At 43.7% G+C, this 26,336-nt stretch overlaps 1 protein-coding gene across 4 annotated transcripts; it reads left to right on the forward strand.

The window, feature by feature from the left end:
• Window positions 1-258: 258 nt before the first annotated feature.
• Window positions 259-11,909, forward strand: LOC124013069 (sialoadhesin-like). 4 transcript variants are annotated; one of them, XM_046327216.1, is made up of 9 exons: window positions 259-396; window positions 487-557; window positions 5,495-5,863; window positions 9,147-9,458; window positions 10,007-10,273; window positions 10,445-10,541; window positions 10,672-10,690; window positions 11,003-11,092; window positions 11,265-11,909. In XM_046327216.1, the coding sequence occupies exons 2-9, from the start codon at window positions 515-517 to the stop codon at window positions 11,346-11,348; spliced, it is 1,281 nt and encodes a 426-aa protein (XP_046183172.1). In that variant the 5' UTR covers window positions 259-396; window positions 487-514; the 3' UTR covers window positions 11,349-11,909. The 4 variants fall into 4 exon arrangements, with proteins under 4 accessions (XP_046183172.1, XP_046183169.1, XP_046183170.1 ...); XM_046327213.1 differs by lacking the exon at window positions 487-557 and having other exon boundaries at window positions 286-396; XM_046327214.1 differs by lacking the exon at window positions 487-557 and having other exon boundaries at window positions 286-396; window positions 11,006-11,092.
• Window positions 11,910-26,336: the final 14,427 nt, after the last annotated feature.

The following is a 26,336-nucleotide window of genomic DNA, read 5'->3' on the forward strand; positions in this document are numbered from 1 at the left end:
TAGCTGTCTTACTGATGCATGTACTGCACGACTGTATACAGAGCTTTATAAAAGCTATCTGCGGGATGCCTCAGGCCCCTGATAGTTTTGGTGGCTCCTACATGGGGATGTTGCACTCTGGTGGCAGACTGTGTCAAGTCATCACGTTGTGCCTTATTACAATAGAGAAGTCAGAGACGTCCTGTCACAGAATGTTGCAACCAATTGTAAATGTTCTAATGTTCCATCAGCTGTAGCAAACATCCTCTTTATTCTGATGTTTGTCATTGGTTCAACATTAAGCAAACAGGGTTTGGATTTCCCTTTATTTCCCAATGCATATAAAAGAAAAGACCCTGTGCCATTTCGGATATATCTGTGATCTCAATATCCATGATCTCCATTACTCAGTCACAGGTAAGGCTTTTTCATAAATGAATTTGAAAGACACGTTTAGAGTATTACACAATAAACACAGTCTTTTTCTGTCTCTATGTTTATTTGAAGTGTATTGTTACTGTGGACAACATCACAGATGGGTCTGTGGTTTATTGCGTCCACCATTTTCCTGTTGGAAGGTCAGTTTCTCTCTAATTGTGCGTACTGTACTTCTTAACTTGTACACACTTAGAGTTACTCACAATTTTACTGACATTTTACTGATAACAACTCCGCAATGTGTGCTTGTACGTTTTAACAAATGTGTGTGAGATTGATAAATCTTTGTGTGTGTGTGTGTGTGTGTGTGTGTGTGTGTGTGTGCAGAGACATTTGTTTTGTTGTTCAGCCTGGCCTCATAGACTAGACGTAATATAATAAAAGTATGTCTGTGACACTCAAATTAGTATGATATGTTACCTTTGATATGGTTACATAAGACAGAAGGTTATTAACTTCAAAAAACGAAAGGAAGGAGGGAGGTTGGTCGGGGAGGATAGGTAGACGTGAACGTCTAGCAACCCAAGGGTCCAATTTATTTATCAAATCAAGGACATTTACATTTACATTTACATTTAAGTCATTTAGCAGACGCTCTTATCCAGAGCGACTTACAAATTGGTGCATTCACCTTATGACATCCAGTGGAACAACCACTTTACAATAGTGCATCTAAATATTTTAAGGGGGGTGAGAAGGATTACTTTATCCTATCCTAGCTATTCCTTAAAGAGGTGGGGTTTCAGGTGTCTCCGGAAGGTGGTGATTGACTCCGCTGTCCTGGCGTCGTGAGGGAGTTTGTTCCACCATTGGGGAGCCAGAGCAGCGAACAGTTTTGACTGAGCTGAGCGGGAACTGTACTTCCTCAGTGGTAGGGAGGCGAGCAGGCCAGAGGTGGATGAACGCAGTGCCCTTATTTGGGTGTAGGGCCTGATCAGAGCCTGGAGGTACTGAGGTGCCGTTCCCCTCACAGCTCCGTAGGCAAGCACCATGGTCTTGTAGCGGATGCGAGCTTCAACTGGAAGCCAGTGGAGAGAGCGGAGGAGCGGGGTGACGTGAGAGAACTTGGGAAGGTTGAACACTAGACGGGCTGCGGCGTTCTGGATGAGTTGTAGGGGTTTAATGGCACAGGCAGGGAGCCTAGCCAACAGCGAGTTGCAGTAATCCAGACGGGAGATGACAAGTGCCTGGATTAGGACCTGCGCCGCTTCCTGTGTGAGGCAGGGTCGTACTCTGCGGATGTTGTAGAGCATGAACCTACAGGAACGGGCCACCGCCTTGATGTTAGTTGAGAACGACAGTTTGTTGTCCAGGATCACGCCAAGGTTCTTAGCGCTCTGGGAGGAGGACACAATGGAGTTGTCAACCGTGATGGCGAGATCATGGAACGGGCAGTCCTTCCCCGGGAGGAAGAGCAGCTCCGTCTTGCCGAAGTTCAGCTTGAGGTGGTGATCCGTCATCCACACTGATATGTCTGCCAGACATGCAGAGATGCGATTCGCCACCTGGTCATCAGAAGGGGGAAAGGAGAAGATTAATTGTGTGTCGTCTGCATAGCAATGATAGGAGAGACCATGTGAGGTTATGACAGAGCCAAGTGACTTGGTGTATAGCGAGAATAGGAGAGGGCCTAGAACAGAGCCCTGGGGGACACCAGTGGTGAGAGAGCGTGGTGAGGAGACAGATTCTCGCCACGCCACCTGGTAGGAGCGACCTGTCAGGTAGGACGCAATCCAAGCGTGGGCCGCGCCGGAGATGCCCAACTCGGAGAGGGTGGAGAGGAGGATCTGATGGTTCACAGTATCGAAGGCTGCCGATAGGTCTAGAAGGATGAGAGCAGAGGAGAGAGAGTTAGCTTTAGCGGTGCGGAGCGCCTCCGTGATACAGAGAAGAGCAGTCTCAGTTGAATGACTAGTCTTGAAACCTGACTGATTTGGATCAAGAAGGTCATTCTGAGAGAGATAGCGGGAGAGCTGACCAAGGACGGCACGTTCAAGAGTTTTGGAGAGAAAAGAAAGAAGGGATACTGGTCTGTAGTTGTTGACATCGGAGGGATCGAGTGTAGGTTTTTTCAGAAGGGGTGCAACTCTCGCTCTCTTGAAGACGGAAGGGACGTAGCCAGCGGTCAGGGATAAGTTGATGAGCGAGGTGAGGTAAGGGAGAAGGTCTCCGGAAATGGTCTGGAGAAGAGAGGAGGGGATAGGGTCGAGCGGGCAGGTTGTTGGGCGGCCGGCCGTCACAAGACGCGAGATTTCATCTGGAGAGAGAGGGGAGAAAGAGGTCAGAGCACAGGGTAGGGCAGTGTGAGCAGAACCAGCGGTGTTGTTTGACTTAGCAAACGAGGATCGGATGTCGTCGATCTTCTTTTCAAAATGGTTGACGAAGTCATCTGCAGAGAGGGAGGAGGGGGGAGGGGAGGAGGATTCAGGAGGGAGGAGAATGTGGCAAAGAGCTTCCTAGGGTTAGAGGCAGATGCTTGGAATTTAGAGTGGTAGAAAGTGGCTTTAGCAGCAGAGACAGAGGAGGAAAATGTAGAGAGGAGGGAGTGAAAGGATGCCAGGTCCGCAGGGAGGCGAGTTTTCCTCCATTTCCGCTCGGCCTTCCGGAGCCCTGTTCTGTGAGCTCGCATTGAGTCGTCAAGCCACGGAGCGGGAGGGGAGGACCGAGCCGGCCTGGAAGATAGGGGACATAGAGAGTCAAAGGATGCAGAAAGGGAGGAGAGGAGGGTTGAGGAGGCAGAATCAGGAGATAGGTTGGAGAAGGTTTGAGCAGAGGGAAGAGATGATAGGATGGAAGAGGAGAGAGTAGCGGGGGAGAGAGAGCGAAGGTTGGGACGGCGCGATACCATCCGAGTAGGGGCAGTGTGGGAAGTGTTGGATGAGAGCGAGAGGGAAAAGGATACAAGGTAGTGGTCGGAGACTTGGAGGGGAGTTGCAATGAGGTTAGTGGAAGAACAGCATCTAGTAAAGATGAGGTCGAGCGTATTGCCTGCCTTGTGAGTAGGGGGGAAGGTGAGAGGGTGAGGTCAAAAGAGGAGAGGAGTGGAAAGAAGGAGGCAGAGAGGAATGAGTCAAAGGTAGACGTGGGGAGGTTAAAGTCGCCCAGAACTGTGAGAGGTGAGCCGTCCTCAGGAAAGGAGCTTATCAAGGCATCAAGCTCATTGATGAACTCTCCGAGGGGACCTGGAGGGCGATAAATGATAAGGATGTTAAGCTTGAAAGGGCTGGTAACTGTGACAGCATGAAATTCAAAGGAGGCGATAGACAGATGGGTAAGGGGAGAAAGAGAGAATGACCACATGGGAGAGATAAGGATCCCTATGCCACCACCCCGCTGACCAGAAGCTCTCGGGGTGTGCGAGAACACGTGGGCGGACGAAGAGAGAGCAGTAGGAGTAGCAGTGTTATCTGTGGTGATCCATGTTTCTGTCAGTGCCAAGAAGTCGAGGGACTGGAGGGAGGCATAGGCTGAGATGAACTCTGCCTTGTTGGCTGCAGATCGGCAGTTCCAGAGGCTACCGGAGACCTGGAACTCCACGTGGGTCGTGCGCGCTGGGACCACCAGATTAGGGTGGCAGCGGCCACGCGGTGTGGAGCGTTTGTATGGTCTGTGCAGAGAGGAGAGAACAGGGATAGACAGACACATAGTTGACAGGCTACAGAAGAGGCTACGCTAATGCAAGGAGATTGGAATGACAAGTGGACTACACGTCTCGAATGTTCAGAAAGTTAAGCTTACGTAGCAAGAATCTTATTGACTAAAATTATTAAAAATGATACAGTACTGCTGAAGTAGGCTAGCTGGCAGTGGCTGCGTTGTTGACTTTGTAGGCTAGCTGACAGTGGCTGCGTTGTTGACACTACACTAATCAAGTCGTTCCGTTGAGTGTAGTAGTTTCTACAGTGCTGCTATTCGGGGCTAGCTGGCTAGCTAGCAGTGTTGATTACGTTACGTTGCGTTAAAAGAACGACAATAGCTGGCTAGCTAACCTAGAAAATCGCTCTAGACTACACAATTATCTTTGATACACAGATGGCTATGTAGCTAGCTATGTAGCTAGCTACGATCAAACAAATCAAACCGTTGTGCTGTAATGAAATGAAATGAAAAATGTGATACTACCTGTGGAGCGAAAATGCGGAATGTTATGATGTACGACCAGTTTTAGATGTAATTGCGTTGGCTAGCTGTTGACTAGCTAGCAGTGTCTCCTACGTTAAGGACGACAAATAGCTGGCTAGCTAACCTCGGTAAATTAAGATAATCACTCTAAGACTACACGCTCTAAACTACACAATTATCTTGGATACGAAGACAGCAAAGACAACTAATAATGTTATGATGTACTGTTTTATATTTAGTTTTATATGTAATTGCTGTGTTTTGGACCCCAGGAAGATGGGGATCCTAATAAATACAAATACCAAATATCCCAATTAAATTCACAACAAATATTATATTTGTATGGTTACAATACCAATAGCTAGCTAACACTACACTAATCAAGTCGTTCAGTTGAGTGTAATAGTTTCTACAGTGCTGCTATTCGGTAGACGGTGGACGTTTGCTAGCTGGCTAGCTGCTGGGCAGATAGCAGTGTAGACTACGTTAGGACGACGAAATACGAAGTTGCAATAGAAGTGCTGACTGTTTCACTTTGTTGTCCTCTTTCTTTTCCTTTTTCTTCTGTCCTTCTTTTGTCCTTATTTTGTCTTCCTTTCTTCTGTTAACTAGATATTTTTTGTACAAGGACAACTTTAGCATTTTAACAAAATAGCAACTTTGCAACTACTCACAGTAGTACTTAGCCTGTTAGATCAACCTTCCCCTAAAACTAACCCCTAACCCTAACACCTAACCCTAACCGTAATTTTAACCCTAACCCCACATTTGCACAGAAAAGTGGAATTCGTAACATATTATACAAATTGAAATGCGTGATATATCATATACAAATTATAATTCGTAACATATCATACTAAATGAAGGCAGACAGATTTTATGTTTACTATGTTATGTCTATCCCTGAGTCCAGGTTTTGCTGTTCAGTGTTTGTTGATGGTGCGGTGTTCTCCAGGTGCTCTCTGCCAACAGTGGAGTCTGTGGATGCCCCAAAGCATTGTGGCTGTTGGTGGATCCTGCCTAATGGTCCCATGTAGATTCCAGATCCCTGCGGAGTTTGATGCTACCTTGAACAACTGCACACCCCATGGGCTTTGGAAGAAACATTCAGAATGGGGAAATATCGTTTTCCACTCAGCCCAAACGGATGCCAAGAACATCATCAAGGGAGTGATGTTAGGAAATCTGTTGAACAAGAACTGCACCACTATTTTCAACAGTTTCTCTGCAGGATATGATGACACATATATCTTTAGGCTGGAATGTGCTGAAACAAATCCCCTCAAGTATAACTTTCTACCAGGTGTAAATATCAATCATACAGGTACTGAATTTGACCTTTCCTAAGAAATATAATGCCTTAGGAAAGTATTCAGACCCCTTAACTTTTGCCACATTTTGTCACATTACAGCCTTATTCTAAAATTGATTATATATATTTTTTCCCTCATCCATCTACATACAATACCCCATAATGACAAAGGATTTTAGAAATTCTGTATTTATACAAGTATTCAGATTGTTTGCTATGAGACTCGAATTTGAGCTCAGGTTCATCCTGTTTCCATTGGTCATCCTTGAGTGTTATGCTGGTGAATGAGGACCCAAAAGCGACTTAACGAAAACAGAGTCTTTATTCCAGTATATGACAAAAGTAATAATCCTGGAAAAATCAAGAAGAAAACAAAACAGGAAAAAAATTAAATCCACTCGTAGTAACGAGGACAGACTGGAGACTCGACCATTGACTGCAGGTTGCTTCGGGAAGGCACCGACCGTAGCAGACTAAGACACCTGCTCACACGCAGCATCTGAAGGAGACAAAACACGACAGGGCGAGACAAGGACACAGAACAGCGAACATCATACAAGGATCCGACAAGGACAGAAGCGGAAAACAAGGGGAGAAATAGGGCTCTAATCAGAGGGCAAAATAGGGGACAGGTGTGAAAAGAGTAAATGAGTGAGTTAGGAGAATGAGGAACAGCTGGGAGCAGGAACGGAACGATAGAGAGAAGAGAGAGAGGGAGGGGGAGAGAGAGGGATAGAAAAAGGGAACGAACCTAATAAGACCAGCAGGGGGAAACGAACAGAAGGGAAAGCACAAGGACAAGACAATATATGACAAAACATGACATTGAGAAGTTTCTACAACTTAATTGGAGTCCACCTGTGGTAAAATCTATTGATTGGAAATTATTTTGAAAAGCACACACCTGTCTATATAAGGTCCCACAGTTGACAGTGCAGGTCAGAGCAAAAACCAAGCCTTGAGGTCGAATTAATTGTCCGTAGAGCTCAGAGACAGGATTGTGTCGAGGCACAGATCTGGGGAAGGGTACCGAAACATTTCTGGAGCATTAAAGGTCCCCAAGAACACAGTGGCCTCCATCATTCTTAAATGGAAGAAGCTTGGAACCACCAAGACTCTTCCTGTCACACCCTGATCTGTTTCACCTGTCTTTGTGCTTGTCTCCACCCCCCTCCAGGTGTCGCCCATCTTTCCCATTATCCCCTGTGTATTTATACCTATGTTCTCAGTTTGTCTGTTGCCGGTTCGTTTTGTTTGTGAAACATACCAGCATTTGTTCACCTGCTCCTGTCTGTTTCTTGCACCTGTGTCTTAGTCTTCCTGGTTTTGACCCTTCTGCCTGCCCTGAGCCTGCCTGCCTGCCGTTCTATGCCTTGCCCCACCTCACTGGATTATTGACCCCTGCTTGCCCTGACCCTGAGACTGCCTGCTGTTCTGGACCCTTTGCATCTTCTATGGATTACTGACCCTTGCCTGCCTTTGACCTGTCGTTTGCCTGTCCCTCTATTTAGAAATAAACTTTTGTTTCTTTGACACTGTCTGCCTCTGAGTCATACTTGAAACGTGATACTTCCTTGGTCAGGGAGGTGACCAAGAACTCGATAGTCACTCTGACAGAGCTCCAGAGTTCCTCTATGGAGATGGGAGAACCTTCCAGAAGGACAACAATCTCTGCAGTAATCCACCAATCAGGCCAGACGAAAGCCACTCCTCAGTAAAAGGCACATGACAGCCCGCTTGGAGTTTGCCAAGAGGCACCTAAAGACTCTCAGACCATGAGAAACAATATTCTCTGGTCTGGTGAAACCAAGATTGAACTCTTTGGCCTGAATGCCAAGTGTCACGTCTGGAGGAAACCTGGCACCATTCCTGTGAAGTATGGTGGTGGCAGCATCATGCTGTGGGGATGTTTTTTAGCGACAGGGACTGGGAGACTAGTCAGGACAAGGGAAAGTACAGAGAGATCCTTGATGAAAACGTGCTCCAGAGCGCTCAGGACCTCAGACTGGGGGCGAAGGTTCACCTTCCAGCAGGACAATGACCCTAAGCACACAGCCAAGACAACGCAGGAGTGGCTTTGAGGTGAGTCTCTGAATGTCCTTGAGAGGCCCAGCCAGAGCCCAGACTTGAACCCGATATAACATCCCTGGAGAAAGCTGAAAATAGCTGTGCAGCAACGTTCCCCATCCAACCTGACAGAGCTTGAGAGGATCTGCAGAGAAGAATGGGAGAATTTCCCCAAATACTGGTGTGCCAAGCTTGTAGCATCATACCCAAGAAGACTCGAGGGTGTAATCTCTGCCAAAGGTGCTTCAACGAAGATCTGAGTAAAGGGTCTGAATACTCATGTAAATGTGATATTTAAGTTTTTTTATTTGTAATAAATTTACTAGCATTTCTAAAATAACGTGTTTTTTCTTTGTCATTATGGGGTATTGTGTAGATTGATGAGGGGAAAAACAATTGAATCAATTTTAGAATAAGGCTGTAACATAACAAAATGTGGGGAAGTCAAAGGGTCTGAAAACTTTCCGAATGCACTGTATATGATTTCCAATTGAAGTATAGCCTTAGGGCTAAACATTCTAACATAATGACTAGATTGAACTCTTATAAATCCTAACAGCAAATATAGGGCTCGATCCAGTCAGATGGAGCGTTAACGCGTGATGGCTGACTTCCGCATAATGGATGTTTTGGTGGTGTTGGGTATGTGACTGCGGAAAGAGCTGACAAATTGGTGAGTGGTTGCTCTTGTGTGTCACAAACCACTTCCTTCCTTATTATCCCTACCACTTTAGAAGTTCAAAACAGTGATAGAAAGTGTAGGCTCTATCGATGATAGAAATGATTACTCTCAAGTAATATCATTAAACTAAATGGGCTATAGCCAACAAAAGCCACCTGGCTACGTTCTCCTTATTTATGCAAGGAGTCATCAATGAGGCAACATTTTCAGAACTGCCTACTTCTAATGTGTCTGCATGGGATTTGTCGAATTGTAAAATCGGGTGGTCCAATTCAGTGTCCTGATAAGGTAACGCAAGGAGCCATTTGTGGATTTGAACTATTCCACCTCAGAAATCACCAAAACAACCGTTTGCGGATGTCGGCTAAAGCGGATCTGATTGAATCAAGCTCCCTAGAATCAAATACTCAACATGAAAAGTGATATTGGTCGCAAAGTTAGTTTCAACCTGGATGCCCCACCACGGCATGCCATTGAGCTAGGCCACTTTCTGTCATGTTATTGATTCAATATCACCCTTTCTCCCACATATCGTCATCCACCCAGACACCCCACCCAAACCTCAACTGATCCCTATGGGCAACATCATGGAGGGGGAGTGGGCTAGACTGAGCTGCTCTGCCCCCGCCCCATGCCCTACATTGCCGCCCTCCCTGACCTGGACCTCTAGGCTGGGTGGAAGTGTTGAGAGCCGGCTACAGGAGGGTGTAGATGGGCTCATGACCATGACCTCCACCCTGACATTTACCGCCTCCCTCGGGCATCACGGGCTGATGGTCAAATGCGCCGCCTGCTACACACTGCAGCCAGGGGGCACCACCAAGACGACTCAGGGGAACCTGACCCTCAACGTTCTGTGTGAGAGACCACAACAACCATAATCATATGACCATACCGCCACCTTGTGACCACAACTGTAAACAGTAGTGTAATCTCCCTATTCTGTGTTTAAACATATTTTGTGATTTAACTGTTAAGTGCTAAACAGTATTGAAGAGCACAGGGCTTAAAAAACGAACTGGTTAGACATGAATTAGCAGATAATAGGCAGTGATTTAGCTAATCATACCTGTGCAAGGATTCTTCCCTTCCTCATTCTGTAAACTGTATGTGTATCTTCTCAATAGTGGTTTCGAGATCACGTTCTCAATACTATGGCAACGTTCCAGCTCACTAGTGAGACTTCAAAATGACACTAATCATTTGCATGTTTTCCTGTTTTCTCTCATTCACTTCAATACGTTGTATTTCTATCATCCGTACGCTCGTTGACATCCGTACGCTCGTTGACGCTCACATGACGAACGTTCCCCCCCTGTGGGAATTGGTGTTTAATATTTCAAAATCAAAATGAGCTTGTATGCCTCACAGGTAGTTGAATTAACTGTGTGGATGTTGTCTTCCAGATGCCCCTAAAAACACTGTAGCCCTGTCCAACCCAACAGGCCCTGTGCCTGAGGGTAGGGCAGTGACCCTGACCTGCCAGAGTGATGCCAACCCACCGGTGGAGCGCTACTCCTGGTACAAAGACATCAGTGGGAAGGAGACCTGGAAGGCCAATGGGAAGACACTAGTCCTCCTGGTCAGCAAGGCGGACAGCGGGCTCTACCTCTGTGAGGCCCACAACCAGAACGGATCACAGAGGTCAAAGGCCATGCCTCTGGAGTTCGAAAGTAAGCCATTTTGTTCACTTTATGAATAGTGCACTACGTTTGACCTAATAGTGCACTATACGAAATAGAGTGCCATTTGATTGGTTGAAAAGTGCTGCTGTGGGTAACACTCAAGACAAATGGACAACAAATTCACTTTAAAAAAACATGTTCTATTCCGATTGTTTTCAGGCGACCAATCTTTCAAGATGGCACCCTACATCATCTGTGGAGTGATGGTGTTGCTTTATGTTCTGACCGTCACCGTGGATGTGTATAAATATAAAAGGTATCATTGTTTACGTAGTCATGCCCATCGAGTTTAGGAATACTTTTATATAATAGATTTCTTGAAGGACTGTTCCAATCCTCTTTGTTCTAACCCAAGTCCGTCCCCCCCCTTTTCCTTCCCTCATAAGTCTCTCCAGAAGACTGAAAGTAAGAGGAACATTTTCATTTCATAACATTCTGTTTAACCAACCTCAACCACTGAGCAATTTGAAGACATTGGCAGTAGATGACGCAGTTTGATACTCAGAGTTTGATGTGTTAAATTCCACGTCAAAACTTTAACAATTCTCAGTATGACTATTATACATGTTGCGCCTTTGACAACGTTTACTGGGGTTTTGTATAAAACATGTAACTCTAATACTCCTATTTTGTATTAAATGTTATATAGTATTGCTACCTCTGTTGGGTAATATGAGTCCTCTGTTTACATGAAATGATTTATCCTCAATATTTTAGCAGATAGAGCTCTCCCTCTCAGGGAAAGCGGACAACACATACACCAACCTAAGGATGGCCAGCACCAGCTCAGACTACGACGAACTCCAGGTGACTATGAAGAAAAACCTCAAATATAAATTCAAAACAACAAAATACAAAGTCTGAGTTTCTAGGTATTTGAGCTAACTGTTATGTATGAGGATTCATTTGAATAAGGTACAGTTCAAAAATCATAAATGTGTTCGTGTGTGTGTCCATACACAATGTTTTCCTCTGACAGATGCCCAGGGCTGTCCCAGGTAAATCTAACTCTCATGAAAACCCCAATGGAATTGGCAGAGGACGTGAAAGAGCTGCGCCCTGAAACCACATGGCAAAACAGCTCCAGATTGAACCTTTTCATTTGAGCTTTTGTATGGAAAATGATCATCTTGTATCTTTTGCTTCGGATCATACTGTATATTTTTTTTTGTCACAAAAGACATGATATTATATATTTTAACCTGGTGAATGTCATCACCTCTGTGTATTTCGCCTGAAAGAGTTCAACATGATCCAGAGGCGTCATGCACCTGATTTAAAAAAAAAGGGAGCATTGATGGCCAAATTGCATATCTTTGGATTCATGCGTAATAGCTTCTGTATTTTCAGTGTACAAATGGATAAACTCAATGGGCATAATGCCTCTGTGTTGCCCCTGTGAGCTATGTATTTACATCTCAATGTGTAAGGCTGTATATCTGAATTAATGCAATGCTTTATGCACTGATAGTTGTATTTCCTAAAATAGTACTAAATTGTTCTTGAAGGATTTTGGTTTGAGGTTCAGCATCATCAGTGTATTGCTGTCGTCTTCGCTGTAGATGATGTTAAACCATGCAGGGGGGTTTTGGGTTGTGTGGTAATCAGTCGAATAAATCTCTTAATGCCATTCTACCGTGTTTTCTCTCTTGAAATTCCACACATTCCATTGCCTCCATCAATGAACAGGAAAGAAAGTAGAGGAGTGGGTGGCCGGTCGGGGGGAAATGGCAAAAGAAGCAGGGCGTTATCTGACATCACTTTTTGACCCCCCCCCCCCTCGGGGCCCCCTGATTTCCCACCAGGAGGGAAGTGGCGGACCTTTGATGACATCATAGAGCACTCATCTCCTTTGTCTGCTCTGTGTGAGTCTCTTTGCGTTCATGTCCATCCATGAAACAACAACAGGCAGAATGCTAGCAGAGAGATCTGACAGTACTTGCTAGCTACGGAGAGGGTCGGGGGGGTTGTGTGTGGGGTGCAGTGTGGGGACATTTTTGGGGATTATTTTACTAAGGGAGGAGAACGATTTAAAATTCAGATAAAAATGAATCACCACTTAGCAACCGTTTCAAATACAGTATCAAACATGTCTGATTAATGGTCGTTTTGAATCATATCTTTTAGCTGAGCCTCATTGCAACTCATATCATATCAGAGTTAAGGAGTGGGACAATTTTTTCCCCCAGTGTGTGATTGCATCACTAATTCAAAGCCAAGATTATTCCATAGAACAGCCTGGTAGGAGAACCCAACCAGTAAAACCTAACCAGTTTTAAGAACCCAACCAGTATAAAGACCCGAACCAATATAAAGACCCTAACCAGCAGAAAGAACCCAACCAGTATAAAGAATCCAACTGGTATAAAGAACCGAACCAGAACCCAACTAATGAACCCAACCAGTATAAAGAACCCAACCGGTATAAAGAATACAACTGGTATAAAAAACCCAACCAGAACCCAACTAATGAACCCAACCAGTATAAAGAACCAAAACAGTATAAAGAACCCAACCAGTGTAAAGAACCCAAACAGAACTCAACTAATGAACCCAACCAGTATAAAGAACCAAAACAGTATAAAGAACCCAACCAGTGTAAAGAACCCAAACAGAACCCAACTAATGAACCCAACCAGTATAAAGAACCCAACCGATATAAAGAATACAGCTGGTATAAAGAACCCAACCAGAACCCAACTAATGAACCCAACCAGTATAAAGAATCCAACTGGTTTAAAGAACCCAACCAGAACCCATCTAATGATCCCAACCAGTATAAATAACCCATCCAGCACGAATCAAATCAAATCAAGTTTATTTATATAGCCCTTCGTACATCAGCTGATATCTCAAAGTGCTGTACAGAAACCCAGCCTAAAACTCCAAACAGCAAGCAATGCAGGTGAAGAAGCCAACCAGTATAAAGAATCCAATAGGTATAAAGAACCCAACCAGTAAAAAGGAACCAACCAGTATAAAGAACCCAACCGGTATGATGGAAAACAAAGAAAAGAAAGTGAATAGCTGTGTTTTGGAAGGGAGGAGGGAGAGAGCAGAATTGCGGGGGCATTCTTCAATGAATGGAGAGGGTGACTCAGGTGACGTGTCATCGTACAGATTCTATAAAAGAGAACGTTTGGGTTTGTGAACTCATTTAGGGGGACGAACGATTGAGGCTGCTGACAGTTTATTTACAGCTTTTGGATTTTGGGGTGACAATGAAAAGTAAGTATTTCTGATATACTATTGACTGGGGATGTATGTGTGTGTTGGGTGGGGGTGCAAATTTAATGTTTAGTTGTGCGATTATGACATATTTATATACATAAGTGCTCAAAATTGTTGGTACCCTCCACAAAAAACGAAGAATGCACTATTTTCTCTGAAATAATTTGAAACTGACAAAAGTAATTGGTATCCACCATTGTTTATTACATATTTATTTATTTTTACATGTAGAATATTTTTTTTTACCCCTTTTTCTCCCCAATTTCGTGGTATCCAATTGGTAGTTACAGTCTTGTCTCATCACTGCAACTCCCGTACAGACTCGGGAGAGGCGAAGGTCAAGAGCCGTGCGTTCTCCGAAACACAACCCAACCATGCCGCACTACTTCTTGACACAATGCCCACTTAACCCGGAAGCCAACTGCACCAATGTGTCAGAGGACTTTAAAAAAATGTTTTTATTTCGCCTTTATTTAACCAGGTAGGCCAGTTGAGTACAAGCTCTCATAACTGCTGAGATCTGGCCTAGATAAAGCAAAGCAGTGCGACACAAACATAGAGTTGCACATGGAATAAACAAACATACAGACAATAACACAATAGAAAAGTCTATACACAGTGTATGCAAATTACGTATGATTAGGGAGGTAAGACAATAAATATATATATATTTTTTTGGTAAGACAATAAATAGGCCATAGTGGCGAAACAATAAAAAAAATGCAATTAAACACTGGAGTGATAGATGTGCAGAAGATGAATGTGCAAGTAGAGGTACTGGGGTGCAACGGAGCAAAAACAAAATATGTATATGGGGATGAGGTAGTTGGGTGGGCTATTTACAGATGGGCTATGTACAGGTGCAATGATCTGTAAGCTGCTCTGACAGCTTATGCTTAAAGTTAGTGAGTGAGATATGAGTCTCCAGCTTCAGTGATTTTTGCAATTTGTTCCCGTCATTGACAGCAGAGAACTGGAAGGAAAGGCGGCCAAAGGAGGAATTGGCTCTGGGGGTGAGCAGTGAAATATACCTGCTGGAGCGCGTGCTGCAGGTGGGTGCTGCTATGGTGGCCAGTGAACTGAGATAAGGTGGGACTGTACCTAGAAAAGACTTATAGATGACCGGACAACAGTCCCTCCGATTTGACACAGTGAACTCTGTCTGAGAAGTAGTTGGTGAACCAGGCGAGGCAGTCATTTGAGAAACCAAGGCTGTTGAGTCTGCCGATAAGAATGCGGTGATTGACAGAGTCGAAAGCCTTGGCCAGGTCGATGAAGATGGCTGCACAGTATTGTCTTTTATCGATGATGGTTATGATATCGTTTAGGACCTTGACTGTGGCTGAGGTGCACCCATGACCAGTTCAGAAACCAGGTTGCATAGTGGAGAAGGTACAGTGGGATTCAAAATGGTCGGTGAACTGTTTGTTATTAACTTGGCTTTCGAAGACCTTAGAAGAGGGGTATGACAGTGGCAGCTTTCCAATCTTTGGGGATCTCAGACGATACGGAAGAGAGGTTGAACAGGCTTGTATTAGGGGTTGCAACAATTGTGGTGGATAATGTTTAGAAAGAGAGGGTCCAGATTGTCGAGCCCAGCTGATTTGTAGGGGTCTAGAGTTTGCAGCTCTTTCAGACCAACAGCTATCTGGATTTGGGTGAAGGAGAAATGGGGAGGCTTGATGTGGGGGGTGCAGAGCTGTTGACCGGGATAGGGGTAGCCAGCTGGAAAGCATGGCCAGCCGTAGAAAAATTATTGTTGAAATTCTCGATTATCTTGGATTTATTGGTGGTGACAGTGTTTCCTAGCCTCAGTGCAGTGGGCAGCTGGGAGGAGGTGCTCTTATTCCCCATGGACTTTACAGTGTCACAGAACTTTTGGGAATTAGTGCTACAGGATGCAAATATCTGTTTAAAAAAGCTAGCCTTAGCTTTCCTAACTGGCTGTGTATATTGATTCCTAACTTCCCTGAAAAGTTGCATATCGGGGGGGATATTCAATGCTAATGCAGAACGCCACAGGATGTTTTTGTGCTGGTCAAGGGAAGTCAAGTCTGGGGTGAACCAAGGGTTATATCTGTTTTTAGTTCTACATTTTTTTGAATAGGGCATGCTTATTTAAGATGGTGAGAAAAGCACTTTTAAAGAATTACCAGGCATCCTCTACTGACGGAATGAGGTCAATATCCGTCCAGGAAACCCGGGCCAGGTCGATTAGAAAGGCCTGCTCGCTGAAGTGTTTTAGGGAGTGTTTGACAGTGATGAGGGATGACCGTTTGACCGCGGGCCCATTATGGATGCAGGCAATGAGGCAGTGATTGCTGAGATCCTGGTTGAAGACAGCGGCGGTGTATTTAGACGGCAGGTTGGTCAGGATGATATCTATGAGGGTGCCCGTGTTTACAGATTTAGGGTTGTACCTGGTAGGTTCCATGATCATTTGTGTGAGATTGAGGGCATCTAGCTTAGATTGTAGAACGGCCGGGGTGTTCAGCATATCCCAGTTTAGGTCACCTAACAGTGCAAACTCTGAAGATAAATGGGGGGGCAATTAAATCACATATGGTGTCCAGAGCACAGCTGGGGGCTGAGGGGGGTCTATAACAAACGGCAACAGTGAGAGACTTATTTCTGGAAAGGTGGATTTTTAAAAGGAGAAGCTCAAACTGTTTGGGCACAGACCTGGATAGTATGACAGAACTCTGCAGTCTGTCGCTGCAGTAGATTGCAACTCCACCCCTTTTGGCAGTTCTATCTTGGCGGAAAATGTTGTAGTTGATTTTTTGGTGGCCTTCCTAAGCTAGGATTCAGACATGGCTAGGACATCAGGGTTGGCAGAGTGTGCTAAAGCAGTGAGAGAAAAAAAAACTTAGGGAGGAGGTTTCTGATGTTAACATGCATGAAACCAAAGCTTTTACGTTTACAAAAGTCAACAAATGATAGCGCCTGGGGAATAGGAGTGGAACTGGGGGCTACAGGGCCTCGGTTGACCTCTCCATCACCAGAGGAACAGAGGAGTAGGATAAGGGTACGTCTGAAGGCTATAAGGACTGGTTGTCTAGTGCGTTGGGGCCAGAGAGTAAAAGGAGCAGATTTCTGGCCGTGGTAGAATAGATTCAAGACATAATGTACAGACAAGAGTATGGTAGGATGAGAGTACAGTGGAGGTAAACCTATGCATTGAGTGACGATGAGAGAGGTTTTGTCTCTGGAGGCATCTGTTAACCTAAGGGAGGTCTCTGCATGTGTGTGGGGTGAGACAAAATAACTATCTAAGGAATGTTGAGCGTGACTGAGGGCTCTACAGTGAAATAAAACAATAACAACTAGCCAAGACAGCAGTAGACAAGGCGTATTGCTTTATGCCTCTCTCTAATGTCAGTCACAGGTGTTGATATGGAGAGCTAAGACAACAACGGGTTAATGGTGATGAAGGGGCAGAGCGGGACAGTTAGGTACATACAGGACCTGACCTGACAGGTAAACACAAAACGAGGTACCGTGTTGTTGAAACAGTCCAGGGGGCATCAGCTGTGTAGTCAAGTTACCATAGGGTCAAATGAGCAGCAATAGGTGATTCAGGGTGCTGTTCGGTAGTCACTACTACGCTAGGCGAGCAGGGGACACCGTACAACTGGTCTACCCTGTCAGTGTGCACTGTGACCGGCCCGCCACAGGAGTCGCTAGTGCGCGATGGGACAAGGACATCCCTGCCGGCCAAACCCTCCCCTAACCCAGGTGACGCTGGGCAAATTGTGCGCCGTCCCATGGTTCTCCAGGCCGCGGCCAGCTGCGACAGAGTCCGGACTCGAACCCAGAATCTCTAGGTTTATTCCATATTTAATAGAAATCGGACTTTTCTTTAGATTTTATATTCAACATATTATTATAAATAATAAAACAAATGAACATGGCATGGACAAAAATGATGGGACCCGTAACCTAATATTTTGATGCACAACCTTTAGAGGCAATCACTGCAATCAAATGTTTTCTTTAGTTCTCAATGAATCTTCTGCACCTGTAACAGGTCATTTTGCCCACTGTTCCTGAACAAACTGCTCCAGCTGTCTCAGGTTCGATGGATGCCTTCTCCAGACTGCAAGTTTCAGCTCTTTCCATAGATGTTTGATAGGATTCAGATCAGGACTCATAGAAGGCCACTTCAGAATAGTCCAATGTTTTGTTCCTATTCATTCTTGGGTGCTTTTAGCTGTGTGTTTTAGGTCATTATCCTGTTGGAGGACCCATGACCTGCAACTGAGACAGAGCTTTCTGACACTGGGCAGTACATTTCTCTCCAGAATGCCTTGATAGTCTTGAGATTTCATTGTGCCCTGCACAGATTCAAGGCACCCTGTGCGTTCAGCGTGTGTCTCTTTGGCAGTTATCCTTGGTTCTTTTTCTACCATTCTCACTCTCCTTCTGTTCAATCTGGGGTCCATTTTCCTCTTGCGGCCGTGCCCAGGGAGGTTGGCTACTGTTCCATGGAAGTGCCCGTTGAACTAAAGGCGTTATGTTTTCACTAGACGCTCGTTTCGAGTTTGTCATTTCACCATCCTTGTCCGGGTCTGAGCGCAAGAACATGCCTGATGCCTTGAACTTCTTAATAATATTTGCAACGGTTGTCACAGGAACATCAAGCTGCTTGGAGATGGTCTTGTAGCCTTTACCTTTACCCTGCTTGTCTATTCTTGTCTTTCTGATCTCCTCAGACAAATCTCTCCTTAGCTTTACATGGTGCACACAATGATACCAAACAGCTCAGTGACTACTTTCCTCCATTTAAATAGGCTGCATGACTGATTACAAGATTGGAGTTTGAAATATCACTATAATCCAATTATTGATGATCTTTTCTAAGGGGTACCAACAAATGTGTCCAGGACATTTTAGAATATCTTTGTAGAATTAGCAATAATTCATCTCTTTTCACAGGTTCTTTGCTTTATTCTATGACATACCAAAGGCATGCAAGTATACATGATAAAATAGCTTTTCATGTCCTCACTTTTCAGGAGGAATGAAGCATTACTTCAATGAGCTGTAAAAGGGTACCGACAAATTTGAGCATGTCTGTATTTGATTCCTTACCTTGAAAGCAGTCTGCAATCCACACTAGCACTTTTGGACTGATTCCTCATGTAAATTAATCTTCACCATTTAGAACGTTTTGAATTTAGTTCCCGATCATCTAAATAGGATTTGAAACCAACACAATCCATTTAAGAGATGATTTGGGCAAATAACATGGAAACAAATTCACAAATAAATAAATATATGATATATACCACTGACCTTATAACTTAAGCAATTTTATTCTATTTAGGAGAGTAATATAGGCATATCCAACACACTATAATGATAGGTTTCCAGAATACTGATCCACTGTACGTAGACAAAGCAATGCACAAAGTAAGGTGTGCAGAATTTCTAAGACAATTCTCAAGTACATGGTTAGGTCAGCCCAAGGCCACATCAAACTTCCGTTTAGTGGTATCTGACACAGATGAAAATCTGTATGAAAACTGAGTCAGAAATAACTTTTTGACAGTGCAAGTGACATTCATTTTTCCAGGAAATGATTGAACAGGAAATGGCTACCTCTAAGGTAACTCTTTTTAACTCCATGGCTAAATGTATGAAATGTAACATATTCATATAAGTATGTTGTTTCTAACCTTAAGCATCATAGATTTTTGCCTGCATCAGGCTGTGTTCTATTTATCAAGTAATGAAATGACAAATGCATTTTTCAATCAAAGGAAAGTACTGCACAGGAAATGGTGACTTTCTTTGAAGTTGTTTCAAATCCTGTTTCTCAAGCATTGATAATGGGTTATAAGAAGTGTATAGGGGGATATAGATGCTACTGTATTATTCCACTGGTGATGTACTGGTCACCAATATGCTGCTCAGACCATCTCACTCGTTTTATGTTTACAAGGAACCTAAAGATGTCTATTACAACATACTCAGTATTCTTCATCAATGACTTGGCTCCAACTGTGATATCTTGTTTAGTTCTGGTTGGTGATTTATATGAAGGTTTGGTTGCAGTGTTTCTGATGCAGTCTGCTGGCTAGGAAAACAGTTGAAATCAATACTTGTCATTTCATGATTTGATAGCATCAAATGAATCATTAGCTTGCTGTCCAGACTGAGTCATAGTGCTTGCTAGCAATAAGCACATAGTCTGGAAAATACTACTTGAAGTTGTCGGCTTAATGAGTCAATGATGAAACAGTTGGACTCCATGGTGATTGGATGACCTCATTATCAGACGGAACCTCCTTTTTAAATGGAAGCTGTCATGTCTATGTTTTTCCCATTTTTTCCCCGTTGTGCCAAAGTGAAGAGGGGAGTGGCATTGTAAAAAAAAAGATCTGGTTCCATGATGGCTTCTTGCTCTCTGGGAAGACAAAAACCTGTTACGTGCCAACCAATCAGCGTGTCCACTCACTCTAATGTAGACCTACCATTTGGTCTGGTACCAGGCTGTTAAATCACCGCGTAGTAATGGTTGAATAATGCTTCATAGCATTATAAACAGTGGCAATTGTTCAAAACAAACCGATTTTGAAACGTGGATGAACGCTGCGATCTTGAATGTAACCCTGATCCAATGCCTCATACAATGTACCTCTCTAAAATGAGGATTTATTTCTTATCTCTGCAGCGTGGCTTAACTCACCACAGTCTCTCCTCCTGTTGCTGCTACTGGCGCAGCGGCTTGTCCTTTCGTGGCCACGCCCCGCCCACAAGTGCCCCCTCTGTGCCCATCTGACAATGATGGTCCAGCAAATGAGAAACCTGCAGATGCTGACAAGGAATCTCCAGGTGAGTGAGTTGACCACATGTTGCTAGGCACAGCACAGTAAATGTCAACAGACGTTCATTAGTTGACCATCCGATATAACTCTTACCCATGTCCTCTTCCTTTAGAGTGAAAGTGAATTCAGCGGTATTGAGCTTCTGAAATACAACCTAGACACTCTTCCAGAGATGGAACACACGGCAAATCACCTCAGTTCACTAAAGGTATGTATCTATCTTCTCGAGTCCAGTCCGTATCGCATGCTTTCAGCCTTCAGAAAGTATTCACACCCTTTGACAACATTTTGTTGTGTTAAAACATCTACACAAAATACTATGTAATGTAAATGTAAAAAAATACAAATAATAATAATAATAATTAATGGAAAATAAAACACTCATATATATTTTGATTAGGTAAGTATTCAACCTGCTGAGTCAATACATGTTAGAATCACCCTAGGCAGCGATTACAGCTGTGAGTCTTTCTGGGTAAGTCTCAAAGAGCATTGCAAAGCTGTGTTGTACAATCTCTGTCAAGTTGGTTGTTGATCATTGCTAGACACCATTTTCAAGTCTTACCATAGATATTCAAGCCGATTTAAGTCAAAACTCTATCTAGGCCACTAAGGAACATTCAATGTCGTCTTGGTAAGCTACTCTAGTGTATATTTGGCCTTGTGTTTTAGGTTTGTCTCCCAGTGTCTGATGGAAAGCAGACCGAACCAGGTTTTCTTTGTGCTTAGCTCCATTCCTTCTCTTTTTATCCTTAAACACTCCCTAGTCCTTGCCGATGACAAGCATGCCCATAACATGATGCAGCCACCACCATGCTTGAAAATATGAAGAGCGGTACTCAGTGATATATTGTGTTGGATTTGCCCCAAACATAATGCTTTGTATTCAGTAAAAAAAGTTAGTTTCTTTGCCACAGTTTTTGCAGTATTACTTTAGTGCCTTTTTGCAAACAGGATGCATGTTTTGGATTTAAAAACATTTTGTACAGGTTTCCTTCTTTTCACTCCATAATTTCGGTTAGTATTGTGGAGTAACTAAAATATTGTTGATCCATCCTCAGTTTTCTCCTCTCACAACCATTTAACTCTGGAACTGGTTTAAAAATCACCATTGGCCTCATGGTGAAATCACTAAGCGGTGTCCTTCCTCTCCGTCAACTGAGTTAGGAAGGAGTATCTATCTTTGTAGGGACTGGGTGTATTGATACACCATCTAAAGTGTCATTAATAACTTCACCATGCTCAAAGGAATATTCAATGTCTGCTTTAATTTTACATTTTTACCCATCTACAAATATGTGCCCTTCTTTGCGAGACATTGGAAATCTGTTCAACTGAGCAAGATTGCGCTGACAGTGATGGTCGCCTCGCTTTGAGTTCTTAGGAAACTATGCAGTATTTTGTTTTTTTAATGTATTATTTCTTACATTGTTGTCCCAGGAAATCTTCAGTCTTATTACATACAGCCGGGAAGAACAATTGGATATAAGAGAGACATCAACTTACCAACATTATGAACAGGAATAAGACTTTCCCGAAGCGGATCCTCTGTTCGGACCACCACCCAGGACAATGGATCTAATCCCAGAAGCCGACACAAAACAACGGTGCCGCAGACGGCGCGGCCTCCTGGTCAGGCTCCATAGACGTGCACTTCGCCCACTGCTCCCGAGTATACTACTCGCCATTGCCCAGTCCCTTAACAACAAGGTAGATGAAACTCGAGCAAGGGTTGCCTTCCAGAGAGACATCAGAGATTGTAACATTCTCTGTTTCACGAAAACATGGCTCTCTCGGGATATGACGTCGGAATCGGTTCAGCCATCGGGCTTCTCCATGCATCGCACCGACAGAGATAAACACCTCTCTGGGAAGAGGAAGGGCGGGGGTGGGGTGTATGCTTCATGACTAAAGACTCAAGACTCATGGTGTAATCATAATAACATACAGGTCCTTCTGCTCACCAGAACGAGAATTCCTTACAATCAAACCCCTTACCATTTTACATCCCAAGGGAATTCTCATCAGGTACAGTCACAGTTTTGTACATTCCCCCTCAAGCAGACACCAAGATGGCACTCAAGGAATTTTACTGGACTCTATGTAAACTGGAAACCATATATCCTGAGGATGCATTTATTGTAGCTGGGGATTTTAACAAAGTAAATTTGAGAACAAGGCTACCTAAATTCTATCAGCATATTGATTGCACTCTGCGCAGTGGTAATACACTCGATCACTGCTACTCTATCTTCCGCAATGCATACAAAGCCCTCCCCCGCCCACTTTTCGGCAAATCCAACCACAACGCCCTCTTGCTCCTACCGTCTTATAGGCAGAAACTCAAACGAGATGTACCAGGGACTAGAACTATTCAACGCTGATCTGACCAATCGGAATCAAGCTTCAAAATTGTTTTGATCACGCGGGCTGGAAAATGAAAGCGCTAACCATCGAATTTGGAAAGAAGTCTGGGAATATGGCTGAATATAAACAGTGTAGTTATTCCCTCCACAAGGCAATCAAACAAGTGAAATGCTGATACAGGGACAAAGTGGAGTCACAATTCAACGGCTCAGACACGAGACGGTTGTGGCAGGGTCTACAGGAAATCACGAAATACAAAAATAAAACCAGCCACGTGACACTGATGTTACGCTTCCAGACAAACTGAACACCTTCTTTGCCCGCTTTGAGGATAATACAGTGCCACCGTCGCGGTCCGCTAACATGGACTGCACCCCCTCCTTCTCCGTGGCCGATGTGAGTAAAACATTTTAATGTGTTAACCCTCGCAAGGTTGCTGGCCCAGATGGCATACCTAGCCGCGTCCTCAGAGCATGCGCAGTGTGTTTACGGATATATTCAATCGCTACCTATCCCAGTCTGTTGTCCCCACATACTTCAGGATTGCTACCATTGTTCCTGTACCCAAGAATGCAAAGATAACTGAGCTAAATGACTACCGCCTCGTAGCACTCACTTCTGTCATCATGAAGTGCTTAAGGAGACAAGTCAAGGATCATATCACCTCCACCTTACCAGCCACCCTAGACCCACTTCCGTTTGCATACCGCCCCAACAGGTCCACAAATGACGCAATTGCCATCACACTCCACACTGCCCTATCCCAACTGGACAAGAGGAATACCTATGTAAGAATGCTGTTCATTGACTACAGCTCAGCATTCAACACCATAGTATCCTCCAAGCTCATCATCAAGCTGGAAGCCCAGGTGGTGAAGGTAGGAAATAACATCTCCACTTTGCTTACCCTCAACACTGGGGCACCACAAGGGTGTGTGCTCAGCCCCCTCCTATACTCCCTGTTCACCCATGACTGCGTGGCCATGCACGCCTCCAACTCAATCATCAAGTTTGCAGACGACACAACAGTAGTGGGCTTGATCATCAACAACGACGAGACAGCCTACAGGGAGGAGGTGAGGGCACTCGGAGTGTGGTGTCAGGAAAAACAACCTTTCACTCAACGTCAACAAAACAAAGGAGATGATTGTGGACTTCAGGAAACAGCAGTGGGAGCACCCCCCCCCCTATCCACATCGAAGGAACAGCAGTGGAGAAGGTGGAACGTTTTTAAGTTCCTCTGCGTACACATCATAGACAAACTGAAATGGTCCACCCACACAGACAGTGTGGTATAGAAGGCACAAAAGCGCAGGAGGCTGAAGAGATTTAGCTTGTCACCCAAAACCCTGACAAACTTTTACAGATGGACAATCGAGAGCATCCTGTCAGGCTGCATCACACTGGTACTGCAACTGCACCACCCACAACCGCAAAGCTCTCCAGAGGGTGGTGCAGTCTGCACAACGTATAACTGAGGGCAAACTACCTGCCCCTCATGGCACCTACAGCAACCGATGTCACAGGAAGGCCAAAAAGATCATCAAGGTCAACAACCGCCCGAGCCACTGCCTGTACATAACCGTTACCATCCAGAAGGCGAGATCAGAACAGGTGCATCAAAGCTGGGACCGAGAGACTGAAAAACAGCTTCTATCTCAAGGCCATCAGACTGCTAAACAGCAATCGCTAACTCAGAGAGGCTGCTGCCTACACTGAGACAAAATCACTGGCCACTTAAAAAAATTGATCACTAGTCACTTTTAACAATACCACTTTAATAATGTTTACACGTCTTCCATTACTCATATCACATGTATATACTGTATTTTATACTATCTATTGCGCCTATGCTGCTTGGCCATCGCTTATCCATAAATGTACATGTACATATTCTCATTAAAACCCTTTTAGATTTAGGTGTAATAGGCAGTTGTTGGGGAATTGTTAGATTACTTGTTAGATATCACTGCACTGTCAGAACCAGAAGCACAAGCATTTAGTTACAGTCGCATCAACATCTGCTAACCATGTGTGTGACCAACAAAATGTGATTTGATTTGATTTTGACCTTACAGATAATTGTATGTGTGATGTAGAGAAGAGATAGGGTAGTCATTAAAAGGCCACGCAACTTATTATGTGACTTGTTAAGCACATTTGTACTCCTCAACGTATTTAGGCTTGCCGTAACAGCGGGGTTGAATACTTATTGTCTCAAGACATTTCAGCTTTGAATTTTTCATTCATTTGCAAAAATGTCTAAAAACATAATTCCACTTTGACATTATGGGGTATTGTGTGTAGATCATCGACACAAAATCGAAATGTAATACATTTTAAATTCAGGCTGTAACACAACAAAATGTGGAAAAAGTTAAGGGGTGTGAACACCTCCAGAAGACACAGTACACACAGTGCCTATAGAAAGTCTACATCCCCTTGAACTTTTCTCACATATTGTTGTGTTACAAATTGAAATTGATTTAATTGCAACACTTTATCATTGATCTACACAAAATACTCCATAATGCCAAAGTAAAGAGACAATTCTACAAATTAAATAACAAGAATATAGTCGTTGCGTAAGTATTCACCCCTCTTGTTAAGGCAAGACTAAATTCGTTTTGAAGTACAATTTTGCTTAACAAATCACATAATACGTTATATGGACTCACTCTGTGTGAAATAATTGAGGTTGACATCATTTTTTATGACTAACCCTTCCACTGTCCCCCATACATACAACATCTGTCAAGTATTGAATTTTAAGCACAGATTCAACTACAAAGACCATGGGAAAACCCTCATAAAGAAGGGCTGTGATTGGTAGATGGTTAAAAATAACAAATCAGACATTATATCTCTTTAATTATGGTCAAGTTAATAATTATGCTGTGGGTGATGTACTAAACCACCCAGAACATCAAAGATTCAGTTGTTCTTCTGAACTGAGCAGCAGGACAGGAAGGAAACTGCGTAGGGATTTCACCGTGAGGCCATTGGGGATTTTAAAACAGCTACAGAGGTCAATGGCTGTGATGGTAGAAAACTGAGGATGGATCAACAACATGTTTGTGTCTCTACAATAATGACCTAAATAATGACAGAGTGAAAAGAAGAATACAAATATACAGAATAAAAATATTCCAAAACATTAAAGTAAACAAGGCACGAAAGTAATACTGCAGAAAAACACGACAAAATAATACACTTTTTGGCATAAATGCAAGGCCTTATGTTTAATTATTTTCAAGCATACTGTTGGCTGCATCATGGTACGGGTATGCTTGACATCAACAAAGACTGGGGAGTTTTTCAGGATGAAAAGAAACAGGATGGAGCTAAGCACAGGCAAAATCCTAGAGGAAAACCTGCTCCAATCTGTTTCACACCAGACACTGGGAGAGAGTTTCACCTTTCAACCTACAACAAGGCCAAATCTTTTTTGACCTAAATCTGCTTGATCATCTATGGAAAGACTTGACAATTGCTGTCTCGTCATGATCCCCAAAACCTTTGTAGAGCTCGAAGAATTTTGAAAAGAATAATGGGAATAATAATTTCCCCATTATTCTTTTCATCTGAATTATTCAGATGTGCAAAGCTCTTATGAGACT

Source organism: Oncorhynchus gorbuscha, linkage group LG24 (genome assembly GCF_021184085.1).
Source record: "Oncorhynchus gorbuscha isolate QuinsamMale2020 ecotype Even-year linkage group LG24, OgorEven_v1.0, whole genome shotgun sequence".
NCBI lineage: Eukaryota > Metazoa > Chordata > Actinopteri > Salmoniformes > Salmonidae > Oncorhynchus > Oncorhynchus gorbuscha.

Excerpts from the sequence above, each read along its gene's own strand:
- LOC124013069 (XM_046327213.1), top strand. The coding sequence starts at position 315 with ATGCATATAAAAGAAAAGACCCTGTGCCATTTCGGATATATCTGTGAT. Across the intron at positions 10,274-10,444 it reads CATGCCTCTGGAGTTCGAAA|GCGACCAATCTTTCAAGATG; the intron begins GTAAGCCATTTT and ends GATTGTTTTCAG. Across the intron at positions 11,093-11,264 it reads CAGACTACGACGAACTCCAG|ATGCCCAGGGCTGTCCCAGG; the intron begins GTGACTATGAAG and ends TTCCTCTGACAG.